This window comes from Dendrobium catenatum, unplaced genomic scaffold (assembly GCF_001605985.2).
Source record: "Dendrobium catenatum unplaced genomic scaffold, ASM160598v2 fragScaff_scaffold_1473, whole genome shotgun sequence".
Classification (NCBI taxonomy): Eukaryota; Viridiplantae; Streptophyta; class Magnoliopsida; order Asparagales; family Orchidaceae; genus Dendrobium; species Dendrobium catenatum.
The window spans coordinates 23,777-40,792 of NW_021319935.1; the positions used below are offsets into that span (position 1 = coordinate 23,777).

General features: G+C 33.5%; 2 protein-coding genes across 6 annotated transcripts; one reads left to right on the forward strand and one right to left on the reverse strand.

Moving 5' to 3' along the window:
- Positions 1 to 518: 518 nt before the first annotated feature.
- Positions 519 to 1,617, forward strand: LOC110111529 (CASP-like protein 2D1). The gene is made up of 3 exons (XM_020843445.2): positions 519 to 775; positions 880 to 991; positions 1,230 to 1,617. Exons 1-3 carry the CDS (start codon positions 621 to 623, stop codon positions 1,500 to 1,502), a joined length of 540 nt encoding a protein of 179 aa, XP_020699104.1. The 5' UTR covers positions 519 to 620; the 3' UTR covers positions 1,503 to 1,617.
- A 1,900-nt stretch (positions 1,618 to 3,517) lies between these two features.
- LOC110111531 (autophagy-related protein 8C) lies at positions 3,518 to 16,807 on the reverse strand. 5 transcript variants are annotated; one of them, XM_028700242.1, is made up of 6 exons: positions 16,676 to 16,807; positions 16,423 to 16,532; positions 6,624 to 6,679; positions 6,493 to 6,545; positions 4,050 to 4,168; positions 3,518 to 3,807 (listed from the first exon to the last, which is right to left on the reverse strand). In XM_028700242.1, exons 2-6 carry the CDS (start codon positions 16,457 to 16,459, stop codon positions 3,713 to 3,715), a joined length of 360 nt encoding a protein of 119 aa, XP_028556075.1. In that variant the 5' UTR covers positions 16,460 to 16,532; positions 16,676 to 16,807; the 3' UTR covers positions 3,518 to 3,712. The 5 variants fall into 5 exon arrangements, with proteins under 5 accessions (XP_028556075.1, XP_028556076.1, XP_028556077.1 ...); XM_028700243.1 differs by having other exon boundaries at positions 16,423 to 16,476; positions 16,605 to 16,800; XM_028700244.1 differs by having other exon boundaries at positions 16,423 to 16,476; positions 16,600 to 16,800.
- Positions 16,808 to 17,016: the final 209 nt, after the last annotated feature.

The window sequence follows — 17,016 nt, forward strand, 5'->3', positions numbered from 1 at the left end:
ATGATTTTTTTTATTGATTATCGAAGCAACTATTTAGTATAAAAATTTTAATTTTAATACTAAAAAGTTGCTTTAAGAAGCAGTAAAAAAAATCATCCCAAACAAGATCTAAGTGGTGTGAATATCGAAAATCAAACCAATCAAATTATATTTATAATCGAATCAAATTAACTTAAAATATAATTTGATTTATACAATTTAAGTTTCTTTTTTACAGTTTTTACTATTTTTTAAAATAATTTTTAACATAAAAAATTTGATTTTTATACTAAAAAGCTGCTTTAAGAAGAAGCAAGAAAGTAGTCCCAAACAAAACTTTAATTTTGAATAACTTAAATTTTCCTCTTATTTATTTATAATTTATGAATTTCTTAATTTAATTTAATTTTTAATTTGACCAATTTCTTAAAAAAAATAAAATTATAATCAATAATTAAGCTGCTCTTTAAAAAACTGAATTAAGTCAAATCAATTTAATTTTAATTCTATCTTCATTAAATTTATGGCCTTTCACCCACCACACTTTCGGCTTTGTTTAAGAAGACCGCCTCTCTCTCTTTGTCTCTGTCCAACAGTTTCTTTTCCCCTACTTTCCTCATTTTCTTCGTAACCTTTCGAGTATGAAGGATTTGCATCTTAATCTCAGATTTCTTGAGATCTTTCTCAGACTTTCTATACTTCCCCTCACCATTGCCTCAGCATTCACGGTGGTGCAGACAAAGGATTCAACCGATCAATATGGCAAGGTTGAGTTCACCAATATCTCTAGCTTCAAGTAAGAACCTCTCTCTCTCTCTCTCTCTCTCGTGCAGATTCTTGTTCTCAACGAACTGCATCACTGCAACCTATGCTCTCTTTATCTGATGAGCTTTCGTGCAGGTTCTTGTTCTCAATGAACTGCATCTCTGCACCCTATGCTCTAATCTCAGCAACCCTCTTGATGAGCCTAAGAGAAAACAGAACTACATGGAGTTTCTTTCTTCTAGACCAGGTTACATCAAATCCCTAATGTTGTTCCACTAAATCATCTTACTTTGTCTTTTCCAAACAAGTTTGTTAAGATTAATCACTAAAACAGTGGAGAATAGTTCTAAATTGGGAATAAAATGTGTGCTGAGTTACTAAGCTCACCCGCTGTTCTTCCTCCTGACTATTGCTGTCATAAGCAGCACATTCTTAGGTTAAATATGTTTCAACTTCCTAACAATATTTTGTTAATAATTTCTCAGCTGATAGCTTATTTAATGGTGACATCAAGTTCAGCAGCAGCAGAGCTTCTGTATCTGGCTCATGAGGGAGACAGAGAGGTCTCATGGAGTGAGGTCTGCAGCTACTTTGGGAAGTTCTGTAGCAAAGGAGAAACCTCACTGGTTCTCCATTTTCTTGCTCTTCTCTGCTTCATTTGTCTTTCTTTGATCTCGGCTTTAAGGGTTTTCAGAAAGTTTGAACCTCCTTCAGTTTCTGCCAAAGAAGAGGGGAGACAAGGCAGTGATTTGCATTGATGAAGCTGTGATTAGAAGGGAGTGTTGGGCTTTTCTTTGTAAATGCTTATGTTTTACTTCATATGTAAAGAAAATCATATTTGTGGCAATCATATGGAGCTCAACTTTTGCTTTATCTAAGTTTCTTTTAGTCTTTTTCTTTGTTAATCGGTTGGGAAACAGAATTATTGGATATTTTTAAATTAAGATTTTAATATAATTTTGATGATTTCATAATTCATATGAGCTCCAATTAACAACAACATCAAGCTTTTATCTCAATATGTGGGGTTGATTATATAATTTTTTTTTTATTCTGTTCTATTAAACTTTAATTAGAATGGATTCAAAATTTGCTAATAATTCTTATTTTGATTTATTTTAAAAAATCTCAGATTAATTAAAAAGGAGCTTTGTTCAAAATTTATGGATTTTGAGTGAAATTTTCCTTGAATCATTAATATTTAATCATCAATATCTCATTACATTAGATGAATACAATCTTATAATAATATGAATTTTAATTAGATGATTTTTTCCTATTTTCCTATTTTAAACATTAGAGAGAGTCTTTTGGTTACATAAAACGGCGGTCTTCCAATGACTCTGTTAGAAGAGTAGAGGTATTAGATTTGACTTATGTTAAGAAAGGAAGAGACAGACCTAAAAAGACTTAGTTAGAAAATATTATGAATGACATTTCTTTATTAGATTTAAACGAGAATTTGACATTTAATATGACATAATGGAGAAAAAAAATACATCTTGCCGACCCCACGTAGTGGGATAAAGGCGTGATGTTGTTGTTGTTGTTGTTAAATATGTTTTATAATGCCATAACAAATGAATAAAATTATGATAGAAATCTATTGAGAATTTTGAAACCTGATTTTGAAAATAATTATTACATGTGAAGCCAATCACAAAAAACTGTAGTATTTTTTTCTTCTGTATATAATGTGTAAAAATAATCCACAAAATAGAAAAACTTTTTTAAGAACAGGGTATCTATCCACTGCCACCTCTCTAAAGGAAGGGAAATTATTATGTGCCGCGACCAGACGTAGAACACTATCTGAAAACAAACCAGAATGTGCCATATCAGCAATATATAATGATATCGAGCGGTACCAAGCAATACCGAGCCATAGTATTGAGTACAAGGTGACGTTACAAATCCTAATTGATCTCCGAAAGACATTCGATGTCCGCACAGAATAATTTCTCCTAGAGGAGGCATTTGATGGAATAACTAATCTCTTGATGAACCTAGAAGCAAGATAAGCTTTGTACATAATAATATCTTAGTTTTGATGATAGAAACTCTTTATTCATGCAAAATTTGCCAACAAACTATTGCAAATTAGTCAGCTAATATTTCTGGCCCATCAAATTAAGTTTATATAAAGCATGTTTGTAAAACAATAATGGAAGACACTCTATTTAATGCTACTAATTATAACTGACAGCTACATATCATATTCATGCTTCAAAGCTTGCACCTTTGCCTTTGCCTTTGCCTTACGGAGCAGTTCAGTTGCCATAAATGTTCTACTGTCAAATTAAGTGCACCATACAGTTTTTCTTCATATTTTTGAGGAAAAAAAATCTTAACTACTGAATTATGGAGGAAATAAAAATATCAAGATAAGTTCAATAAAAAATGGATACTAAGGAACAACCACTGAAACTGGAAAATTTATTGTTCGACAGTTTAATTTCCATATATATTTTGTACGCATTGATGGCCGAAAAAGAAAGAAAACATAAATAGAAAGCTTAAAAAGCTCCTTTTTTTTGAAGAATCACAAAAAGATGCAAAAAGATATAAATAACAAGGATCATTATGATGATGGGCCCAAGATAAACACGGCACATCTTCGGAGGCATATCAGAGCACGTCACATCACCTTCTTGCTGTGTACCCGCTTTGTATCGGGGGTGGCATGACGCGCTCTAATTCACCTCCAGACATAGAGCTACGTTCAATATCTGCACGGAATAATTTCTCCAAGATTTATGAAATCAAAAGAAAATTAAAAATCAGAAGAAACAATTTAAAGGAAGAATTACAGAAATAAACAGATCCAGAAATTTCAGATTAATGTCAATGGTCATACAAAGCAAATTAGTAGAGGATTGGGGAAGCATGAGATCTGCGAAAGAATGTACACCCTGTTCTTATGTTGGGTCATGGTATTTACAGAGATATAAGTAGATTCCTCCGAGATTTAGAAGGACCCAAATGTGTTCTCTCCACTGTAGGTCATATAAAGAAAACCATCTTCATCTTTGTTCTCCTCATAAATGGCAGACATCATCGCAGCTGGAAAAAAAGATAATTAAACAAGTTAAAATCAAAGCTTGAAAGTTTACATAATGTTACAAAGGTATTTGACATGGAAATTCCACTGTGTTTTTCATTAACACCAAGGAGAAATAATAACGATTGAAACTGATAAAATCTGACAGGATCTTTTTTCATATTTGCTTTCTCCTCTCTCCTACTTATAAGCTGTAGCAACGCATTTTAATGCAAGAATTTTTTTCGGACATTTACTATCTTACCTGTGGGTGGTAAAGTATTCTTGACAAAGATGAATATGGCTTTCTCAGCACTAAGCTTGATTCTCTTTCGAACAACATAGACAAACTGTCCAACGGTTAGATCAGCTGGGACGAGATACCTGAAAAATCAGTTTGCAAAAGTTAATATACCAAATATGAGAAGTTTCTATAACAGTATTTGATGATTTTGAACCACAAACATTAGTCAGAATTCATCCACTAATATCAATTTAAATTCTGCCAGTATGAGAAATTATTCTGTGTGGACGTCGGACGCAGCTCTATGTCTGAATTCTGCGGTACCGAGCAGATCGAGCCGCAGTACAGTAAAAAGATGATGCGGTGCATCTTTATTGATCTCCGAATGGCGTTCGGTGTCGCACAGAATAAATTTTTCCATTCATGACCATACCAATAGTAAATGCATCCCATTGCATTACCCTTTTTCTAATGTTTTATTTTTGAATCATAATCCTAAACTAACAATTGCATGCGCCAGATGTTTTTAACATATTTTTCTTAGAATATGGAAATCAGATGCAAAAAGAAGAAACGTTCAGGCCCGTTGAAGATCATTTTGATGCCCATGTAGTATTACTATAGTTCTTAAAAGGTTATATCAACTCTAGTGCTAAACAAGAGTTGAAGTCATCGTCAAGCCTATTAAGCGGCACAAAAACATAAGAACCCCATTATAAAACTACAATCCAACAGTTTGGAAACTGGTAATTACTGAAGAAGGTAAATGGCATGAAAATGCAACTACTACAAATGCTCAAGGCCCAAGCACCAAAAAAACACCCACAACAAAACCAACATGCCAACACTTCTAAGAGTGATAACAATTGAGCTCGAGTAAGTCAGCCTCAAATCCAGTCTGAAGATTTTGAATTTGGGCTCAAATTGAGTCAACTAAAAAATTATTATTTTTCAGTTCACTTTTGAGTGAGCTAAGTCCATAATCTCTCAAAAAAAGTTTTTAAAATTCCTAATCGAGCCTTTACATATAAAGTACGTAGTCCTTGCATGTTACTTTATATTTTAGATGCAAAACAAATATTAAAAATATACAATATGAATAAATGTGCATGTAATATAGTATAATTGAACCAAAATACAAACCACAACACATACTTACATGTGCATATCAGCATGCATAACCTTAATGAATATCCATACCATAAAAGAAGTACAATAAGCTTAAAGAACTCCAATATTATATGCACCTTATCTTGGAAAAAGTGCAATTATATAAATTATCATTAAACTAAACCAGCTCCGCAGCATACTAAGGATTCTTTTTATTTTAAATACAGATCCAACCAATATGGACATGCAAAAAGTGCCATATGGTAGTATGCCAATAACTAGTTTGCACAAATGAATAAAGCCTGATTGTAACATAATAAATATTGGCGTTTAGCAGAGCAAATTGCAACGGGTTGCCAAAAGAGGTTTCCTAATGGACAGTTTATTTACTATGGAAAAGCAAGAAAAAGTACGAGAGTCAAAACTTTCCTCCAAATTTCTTGTTTTCTACTCCAAAACCTGGTACTGTCTCAAATCAGCACCAATGAAATTTTTTTTCTAGTAAATGACATCTTGTTTTTGAGAACAAAGGCACGCCCTACTTTCAAGAAACGAAGGAATGACCTGAAACTATAGAATATAACATAAAACCTTTTTTTTTTCTTCCTGATATCAAATAAATATGAAAAAATCCCTCCTTTCTTACTTTGTAAAAAACTTCCACTTCTTAAACTTATAGAAAAATATAAAATAAAACTTTTTTTTCTTCATGGGTTCAAGTAAATATGGAATAAAATCCTCCTTTCTTACTAGAAAACTTCCACTTCTTACAGTAAAAGGGAATTTCTACTCTAGCATGTGTAAAAAATGCACAGATGGGATTATTAAAAAATACGAAAGAAGAGCATCAAGGAAATGACTAGAGGAACAATTTAAACCAAAATATCACCACCACCGGTATGAGTCCAACAATATAATAGCATTTAAGATATAAAAACCCAATGCACTCTAGAAAGTCAAGATTCAACGTGCAGCAACAACAACAAAAACAACAACAACATCAAGCCTTTATCTCACTACATGGGGTCGGCTAAATGAATCCATTTTCTCCGTTGTATCCTATTAAGAGTTAAATTCTCATTTAAATCTAATAAAGAAATGTCATTTCTAATATTTTCTAAAGTCTTTTTAGGTCTACCTTTACCTTTTTTAGCATAAGTCAAATCTCATACATCTACTTTCCTAACCAGGTCATCGAAAGGCAGCCATTCTATGTGGCCAAACCATCAAAGGCGAGACTCTCTCTAATCTTATCTTCCACTAGAGCTACTCCAACCTTTTCACATATATGCTCAGCATGCAAACTAAAAAAATTAAGTTTGATATGCAAAATAATCTAATGAATAAAACTCACTTTTTCTTATCAATGTCTGGTATGTCGCTCCTCTCAGCTTTCTCCACGATTACCTATATAGCATGATGATATCCATCAGAACAAGCCCATTGATTATAAAGAAAAAAAAATGAAAATAAAGAGAAACATACAGGAATTCTGTCTGGATATTTCTCCCTAATTCGGGAAGCCTCTGCTTGCCTCCTTTCTACATACCACAACAACAAATGAAAAAAAAAAATCAGCTACTATAAAATCATGGCAATAAAGCAAAAGACTAAGATCATGGGATAACAAACCATAGACCATATGAAATACTAAAGCTTATGTTAATAAATCAGAAATTGATAGCTTCAAAAAATAAATCGGAAGTAATAACTATATTAATGATTGTTGGTTCAGCACAAGCCTGCATGTGTAAAAGCTTCGCATCAGCCAATGTCACTTACGACTAAACTAGCAATGATGATTTTCAACTTCCAATGCTTATCAAGTGTTCAAAACCAGACAGTTCCAAAAGTTCAATGGTTTAAGATTAGATTATTGTTCAAGAAAAAAAAAAGTTCCAGATTCAGCCATGCAATTCATCGTCATAAATAAACTTGACATCATATATAATCTTTAACATATCAAAGTCAAGCATTCCACTGAGTCAATTTAGCTCCTAATTTTTATGTCTTTTATCAAAATTTTAGTAACATATATAGATCTTATTATTTTACTCGCAAGCATATATGAATGAGTGCTTTTATAGACCTTTCATTCGGATTATAGATTGGTCCTTAGCTGGTGCTGGTTCAGTAAATGACAGAAGAGCTTTCAATTCAAGACATGAACCTTCAGGTAGTTGGTTCCTACTCATAAAGGGACAAATAAAACTTCTACATTTGAGTATTTCCCTTGACATTTGAAGAGGAATTTGTTCAAAACTGTGAATGTTAATCCATGTTGTATGATAGTAGATCAAATTGCTGCTATTTAAACCTTAATTTCAGATATTAATAATTGTGAAGCTAAGGCATTCTTTCTGCTTATCATTATTTACATAGCTCATGCCAGTGGCCCAGTGGTACTATATACTGTGATAAACCTTAACTTTTATATCGATGGAAGTGATCACTAACAATGCCCTTGCTACTGGCTTAAACTTGGTCAACAGACCTGATATTCAATTTGAAAACTCCATTGAGATGATCGGTGTACTTCAACAGGCCTGTGGTGGCTATCTTATTGATTCAGAGATACAATGGTAGACAAACATTCAATCTTATAATGTTAATTGATAATCTTATAATGTTAATTGATAGACACGCCTTGTGATTGTCCTATAGATAAATATATTACAGTGCATATTGATTACTTGCCTTACTCATGAACTGTAAAACAACTCCATATACAGTTCCCTAATCTGCATGTGGTTATAAGCACATACACTTATATTAAGTTGAAAATATTAAAATTCAAGCAAGTTCCCATGAGTCAAAGTAATAAATTTCAATTTAAATAATTTAAGATTTATAATAGTTTCAAGACAGGTTTTAAGACTCGATTTCAGATTCCATCTAGCATGACAGATTTAGTTTTGATAATTTCAATCTTCCATTACAATTTTAGTTTTAGTAAATTTTTTTCTTTTATAAATATTTAAATTTAAGTATTAAATAAATATAAACTATTTTTTATAATCTTTATAAATTTATAAAATAGAGATATTTAAAATTTGAGATTATTGCAGTGTGTTTAATATTAGAAATAAATAAATAATAGTTCATATTTGAATATTTAATCATGGTTACATTTTTATTGCTAATTGGAATGGAAGATAAGATTAGAGAGAGTCGTCTTAGATGGTTTGGTCACATAAAATGACGGTCTTCCGATCACCCGATTAGGAAAGTAGATGCATTAAATTTGACTTATGTTAAGAAAGGTAGAGGTATAACTAAAAAGACTTGGTTAGGAAATATTAGATATGAACTTTCTTTATTAGATTTAGATGAGGCAAAATTTTTGATAGGATAAGATTTTAAAATTATATTAGGAATAGGATAAAAAAAATTAAAAATTAAAAAGGATCAGCCGCGTGAACATAATTCGCGTTTTGTAGCAAAACGCAAAGCAGAACTGCGTTTTCTATAGAAAACGCGATCTAGGATCGCATTTTCTATAGAAAACGTGATCCTAGATCGCATTTTCTATAGAAAACGTGATCCTAGATCGCATTTTCTGTACAACTCTATTTCTTCAGCATTTTTGTCCCGTTATTATTAAAAATATTAAGTACAGTAATATTAGATTAATTTTATTTGTAAATATTAAGTATATTAGTAATATAATTAGGTGTAATAAATTTAGAGATATATTATTTATTTTGAGTGTAAGTATTAACTTGTTTATTTTAGAAATAATATAAATATTTGCCTATTATTTTTTTTGTTTAAATGAAAGCTTAAAAAATTAGTTTGTTTGGAAGAATTTGTAGAAATAACTTGTTTTAGTTAATGAGTATTATATCAATTTAAATTTAATCAGATTAATACTATTGATTAATACATTTAATTACTTAAAGAATATAATCAGATTAATAAATTGATTGTTAATTTTTAAATAAATTTAATCAGATTAATAAATTCAATAATATACGTTTTTATAATAAAATTGATTGTTAATTTTAAATTTAAAAGAAAATTTTATTAAAACTGATTGTTAAATTTAAAAGAAAATTTTCACTGTATGTCATCTAGTTGTACGTCACTCAAAATGAGTTGGTCATATATGGAGATGCTAAAAGGAGTACCCAACAAAGAAAGATTTGATGAAGAAAGTCGTAGGATTCATGCTTCTATAGCACGAGCCGGTGATACTCCATTAGAGCGAAAGGCGAATGCAAATGAGATTTTTCGGTGTTGTCTCCACAAATGGTCAGAAGAAGAGGATGATAGGCTCTGGGCTATACATGCTGAGTTGATCGTGGTAAAACTTTTCAGGACACAAAATTTTTAAATGCTGCAGGTTGGAAATCACTTGAAATTAGGTTCAGAGAGGTTAACGGTCATTTTGTTAGTCCTCACTTCTTACAGATGCGATACCACGAGCTGAAACGCCACTGAGATGAGGGTCATTCCCCACCAGATATCGACTGTAGTCACCTTGATCATGAGCATGTCATTTTTTATCGTAGTTGGTGTTCGAGATATGACAAATTTATTAAAAATTTTTATAAAGATCGGATGAAGGAGGTAATACTTGATGGTCAGCTGAGAGAGTTCTTCAAACTTGAGGATTGGCAGGACCTACAGTATGAGTTTGAGTGCAAGATGAAGTGTTGTCCAACACAGTCACAGCTCCAATCACGTATGCATATGCTGCTTAGGAATTAGTACACCTGTGTTTTCCCTCTATCTCTATCTAAAATATTTTTAACTCTCTCTCTCTCTCTATCTAAAATTTCACATTAATACAAAGAAATAGAATTCAACAAATATAAAAAACTAAAAAAATTTCCATCGGGTGGCCATGATCTACACATTGGCATACTACAAAGAAAGTTATTTAGGAAATTTTCATGTAATCCCAGACAGGACATCATGGCCACCATATAGCGATGATCATGGTTTAATACCATTATTGGCACCAGCATTTAGTCGTCGTTCTGGCAGACCTAGAACTAACCGGTATCGTAACAGCATGGATGAAACACGCAGTACAGCAAGCAGAACTTGCTCCTTCTGCCACAACAGGGGATACAACATTGCAACCTGCCCTACAAATCCAAGTCGTAGTAGGAGGAGAGCTTAGGGATATTGAAATGGGATGTGAGATGATGAGAGACATGTAATATCATTCTCTTTGTATCTGTCATATTTTATGTAATTCAATAATTATTATTGTACTGAAGATATATCTGCTCTCTCATAATTTGTCAGTTTTTTTAATCCAGAATTTTCACCACATACTTCATTTTTAGATAATTCATAAATTCACATTGAAATTAAAGTTGAGATAGAAATATAGTAATCAATATCTTCGCTTTATTTCCTTGTAATCCCTTTCTAGCTGTTGTATTTGATGGAGGGGAGAGGTGACAGAGCTAGACCACGACGGTCTAGACGAGCTAGTACTCGTGCACAGCCAAATGTGCCAGACTCAGATGAGCAACTGAGCATAGCTCAATTGGGGGATGCTCATAGAGCTTCAAATATTAATGAGGTATATTAATTTCAACATATCCATACATTAATGCAGTATACTAATCATAAAAAGTATCCAAAATTTTATATATCATGTCAACTATTTAATTTCACAGACTGTGCATCTTGTGGCTTCAACCCACTTGCATATGGCACGTGAGTGGCCTGTCCGTTGCCTGCGATTGATCCATGCACTACAGATTACGAGCTTGGATTCCATTAGGCACCAGCATTTCATTCAGTTGGACCACTCCTTGATAGCTGCTTTGGTTGAGAGGTGGTGTCCAATGATAAACACGTTCCACCTATCGGTCGGGGAGATGACGATGACATTGCAAGACGTCCAGTTGATCTTGGGCATCAGGATTGATGGTGCTCCCATGATTGGTAGTACGATGGTTGGCGAAGGTTTACGTTGGGACACATGGATTGATTGCTGCAATGAGCTATTGGGTTCTCACCCAGACCCAAATGTACCGTACCATGATCCAGACAATCATGATGCTGAGGTTATATTTAGAATGGGCCATTCACAAGCTTACTCGATAGTACCGCTTCGATGGCTAAGATGGACTTTTTATCGGGAATCTTATGCAGACTTACCCCGACATGTCTTCTTCCGACATGTTAGGGCATTATATTATGTATATGCTTGGATGTTACTTATTACCAGATACCTCTGGTTCACACATTCATATGCAATATCTGCCGTTGCTTGAGAACATCGAGATTTTTGGCCAATACTCCCTTGGCTCATCCGTCTTGGCACATCTATATAGAGAGTTAAACCTTGCCACACGACCTTCTTGCATGTACATAGCTGGATGCCTTCCCCTATTGCAGGTCTGGGCTTGGGAGAGGATACATGTCGGTAGGCCGACACTTCGAGTTCCATTCCCTCGAGATATCATCGGGAAGCCCCTAGCATTAAGGTAATTTTCTATTCACATGCCATATTAAACTGTGCAGAACAAATTGAACAATATGAGATACCCTATATGATTGCAGGTGGGCAGAGGAAAGAGTGAGGGAAGTACCAGCTGAAAATATAATGACATACAGAGACGAGTTGGATGGACTTCAGCTTAGCCAGGTAACTTTAACTTAAAGTAAGCACACTAGAGATTTAGATGATTAATAAAAAATTTGATAACTAATAAGAATATATTTCACTCATTACATGCCATTTTCATGCCGTATACTGAAGCTATAATGGGCATGTTGCCTCAAATATGTCATGAAGCCAACGACATATGGACTGCACGTGCCCCTTTGATTAGCTGGAAGCGTGTCGAGTGGCATTTTCCTGACAGGGTGATGCGGCAATTTGGTGGGATCCAATCTTGCACGATTGAGCCTATGGAGAGATCATTCCGTCGTGTTGATGGTAGAGGACGAGCGGAGGTTGATTGGATGCATTACTACAGAGGATACATTGAGTTATGGAATAATAGATGGGCTCTTGGTATAACCATTACGCATCCATTGGGAGACGGTAGAGAAGAGTTATCATCCTATTTACAATGGTACCAATCTTGGGCATCCCTTTACTTACTAAAAGCACCAACAACTGCTCCAGAAACTATATACCCACGATCACCGGGGGAGAGAATAGTGGTACGTAATTGTACGGACTTTAAAATATTGCTTAATATACATGTATGCTACGTATATTAAATTTTACATTTACTTTCAGGTCGATTACTTCTTGCGTAGCAAAGACATTGCAGAGTCATATGCTATGGGCCAGATGGAGAGTGGAGGGTCAATGTATCAAGGATATGCTGACATTCTTGAACTTGCAAGACAAGTAGAGCAATCCGTATATATAGACACCACTGCGCGGCAACCTCGACAAGGACGAAGAACAAGACATATGGAGCAGTCTGCTAGGAGATCAACATCTCATGCTTCTGGATTACAATCAATTCCTGTTGACCCTCCAAGACATTCCATGTATGTAGGATCAGCTGATGCGGGCAGAGATTTTGGAATGACGGGGGCAGGCCCTTCTTTTATACGGGGAGAAGGGAGTTCATCACAAGTAAGAGGAGTAGGACCGTGGAATTTACCTGAATCACAATGGGTCGGTACGACATCTTCATACGGGCCAGCAGCTCCATATGACTTGAATAATCCAATGTGGACGACTCTATTTGGCTTGCCTGGAACTCCATCACAACATGGCATGGCTAGTGAACAAGTACAACCAGACATGGCCAGTACGCAGGAGGAAGAGGAGCTTGAGCAAGAAGAACCACAGCTCCAGAGGAGTAGGAGGGAACCATTAAGATACACCCCAGGCACAGATGCTCTTAGGCACAAGAAGAAGAGATAGTTGAAATTCAGGAGTATTTATTGATGTACTATGTCTGGACTTTATTATGTTCATTTTTCATAAGATGTACTCTCATCTTTATATTGAAATCAATCTTTATATTAAATGTGTGCACTTTAATTTCGCAAAATTTTTAACTCATCTACTTTTATCAACTTAGCTTGTGTTATCAATTCAGAATGCGTTGTCAATAAATATAAATTAAATTAAGCAATCTCCATTACTGATCCTTCTATTTTTAGTACGGGATAACCACATAAACAGGATAACATAACATATTAAAATAAAAGACACTCTTGCTGCTAAATAAAAAGGACGACGGGCATGAAAATACAAAAGATGGCCTCGAATAAGCGACGCTACAGGTGTACTAATTCCTAAGCAGCATATAAATACGTGATTGGAGCTGTGACTGTGTTGGACAACACTTCATCTTGCACTCAAACTCATACTGTAGGTCCTGCCAATCCTCAAGTTTGAAGAACTCTCTCAGCTGACCATCAGGTATTACCTCCTTCATCTGATCTTTATAAATTTTTTTAATAAATTTGTCATATCTCGAACATCAACTACGATAAAAAATAACATGCTCATGATCAAGGTGACTACAGTCGATATCTGGTGGTGAATGACCCTCGTCTCGGTGACGTTTCAGCTCGTGGTATCGCATCTGTAAGAAGTGAGGGCTAACAAAATGACCGTTAACCTCTCTGAACCTAATTTCAAGTGATTTCCAACCTGCAGCATTTAAAAAATTTTGTGTCCTGAAAAGTTTTACCACGATCAACTCAGCATGTATAGCCCAGAGCCTATCATCCTCTTCTTCTGATCATTTGTGGAGACAACACCGAAAAATCTCATTTGCATTCGCCTTTCGCTCTAATAGAGTATCACCGGCTCGTGCTATAGAAGCATGAATCCTACGACTTTCTTTAATAATTCATTTAAATATTTAATAATTCAAAAAAACATTTATTTAATTACAGATAAAAAAATTTTCCTACAATTAAAATTTTCTTTTAAATTTAAAATTAACAATCAATTTTATTATAAAAACGTATATTATTGAATTTATTAATCTGATTAAATTTATTTAAAAATTAACAATCAATTTATTAATCTGATTATATTCTTTAAGTAATTAAATGTATTAATCAATAATATTAATCTGATTAAATTTAAATTGATATAATACTCATTAACTAAAACAAGTTATTTCTACAAATTCTTCCAAACAAGCTAATTTTTTAAGCTTTCATTTAAACAAAAAAAATAATAGGCAAATATTTATATTATTTCTAAAATAAACAAGTTAATACTTACACTCAAAATAAATAATATATCTCTAAATTTATTACACCTAATTATATTACTAATATACTTAATATTTACAAATAAAATTAATCTAATATTACTGTACTTAATATTTTTAATAATAACGGGACAAAAATGCTGAAGAAACAGAGTTGTACAGAAAATACGATCTAGGATCACGTTTTCTATAGAAAATGCGATCCTAGATCGCGTTTTCTATAGAAAACGCAGTTCTGCTTTGCATTTTGCTAAAAAACGCGAATCCTGTTCACGCGGCTGATCCTTTTTAAATTTTTTTTTTTTTGATCCTACTCCTAATATAATTTTAAAATCTGATCCTATCAAAAATTTTCCATTTGACTCTTGACAAGACACAATGGAGAAAAAATGATTCATTTAGCCTACCCCACATAGTGGGATAAAGGTTTGTTGTTGTTGATGTACATTTTTATTGCTAATTCAATTTAATCCATCATTATCAAATAATTATTTTCAACTAATTGTAGTGCTTAGTAGTCTACTAGGCATCTACCATTCTTGCGATTTTTTTCAAAGGTTCCAAGATCGATAGTTACGCACATTGCAAAATAATTTTCCATCATATTGTAATATTGATTCAATCCAGAAAAGCCTGTGTCGGAACCATATTACAAACTGAAATGGCCAAACATTTTGAACTATGGCCAACAAAAAATTGGTCAGTTTTGCCTGATCAGTCAAAAGCCAAAATAAGGGGCAAATCTTCATGTATGTAGGCCTTGAAACCAATTCTAAACTAGAGTTCTGTATCAGTTTTGAGCAACACTTAAAACTATGATTTCAAGCTTGGAAAATGACTATCAACCGCAACAATATGAATACATAACTGCAAAGATCAAAACCTGAGTTTACATCCACCATTTGCTAAACTTATGATTAGGTCATGTATAAAATCCCAACTAAAGTTAATGCGGCATTTTAAATCCCAGTGGCATCTTAACCCTTTAAGATATCAACAATTCTGAAGTGAGCTTAGCCCTACATAGCTGCCATCTAGATATAAGGTAAATCAAGCCACGCAAATAGTAATACTTGATGGCCACATGCAAAGAAGAGCAAGAACAAACCAAACAGCACTTGAATTTTCAGCATTTAAACAACATTTAAATCTAGACGACACAACAATTTAATAAAAACAAACCAACAGCCACTCTCATATAAATTTCCTATTCTAATTCCAACAAATTTTCAGAGTTTTGAGCACTCTAATCTGAACAAAAAAAGTGTCCGAAACTGAGGGGCTGTTCGGCAAAGTAGGATTTAACTATAGTAGGATTTAATAAATCCGGATTTAGTAAATCTGGAATGTTTTAAATCCTAAAAACTGTTTGACAAGATAAAGCTTAAATCATGTTAAATTCTGTGTAACTGTTTGACAACATAATCTAAGATTTAAGACACTTAGCACATTAAAATTTCAAATTTAATTTATATTTTAAGTATGAGTTACTCATTAATTAGAAGTTAATTTAACTACTCAATAGTTTAATTATAATTTAAATAATTTTAATTTACTCAATATAATATTAATTATTTGCGTATTCTATCACTAATTAAATAAGTTGGTAATTATTAATTAATAATGGAATCAGTATTCAATATTTAATTAATTTTATAATTATTTATTATTGTACTCCTTAGGGCTGTCTAAGGCAAGATGGCGGGAGCTCTAGAACGAGTCAGATCGGAAGTCACACAGATAGACAACGTTCTTCCTTCGCCTCCTTCGAGGACGACGGAGCTCGCTCATAGCGACGGTAACAAACTTTCTCTCCTTTCGCGCGCTTCTTCGGCCAAATCCCATAAATCCGCCAAACCAAAGGATTTAGTAAATTCGGAATTCATAGCAACAAAGGGGAAACAAAGGATTAAATTCACTGTCAGATTTAAGATGCCCATTTTTTCTGTATGGCAGAATTTACCCTAAATACTGCTTCAAATTCGCTACCAAACAGCCTCTAAAGATCCAAACTTTAACGATTTCACAAACAGTAAAGAAAACATCATAAAACATTAAAATTAAAACAAACAAAAAAAACAATAATTTCAAGATTTCCATGAGGAACTAACCTAGAGGATGCTCAAGCTTAAAGGAACTTTTCTCCATGGTCGACTTCCTCTTTCCTTCCGTAAGGCGAAGATGGAGCGAAAGAATGAGATCAAACAAGAAAAAAAACGCTCTGAAAGCGAGAGGACGAGCAAGAAAAGGAGAAAAAAAGCAACAAGAAATCGAAAGTATAAAGAGACCAAACCGATCGGTAGACCGTAGATGAACAGAATTAAGCGGAGAAATCTCCTTCACCGTAAAGCAAAAGGATAGTACCGACGACTTCGGAAAAAAAAACTTTTTCTTCTATCGGGATTGAACGTCGCGATTAGGTTAGCTTGATATACAGGATCACGAAATAGCGTGACGCAGAAAATTCTCTTTCCTGCTCTCCAAGAAATCTACAAGAAACACGGAATAATTAAACCAATGTTTATTATCGTGCCACGTCAGTAATTTTGGCGTAATTAATGTTAAAATACGAACCTGGCGTAGATTGACGATGCTACAGAATTTATAAAAAACAACTTCTTTTAAACTGAAATTAATTTACAGAGTAGGTAAAAAAAATACGGAATTTAATTATCAAATTTTAATAGAAATTAAAATTTCATTAT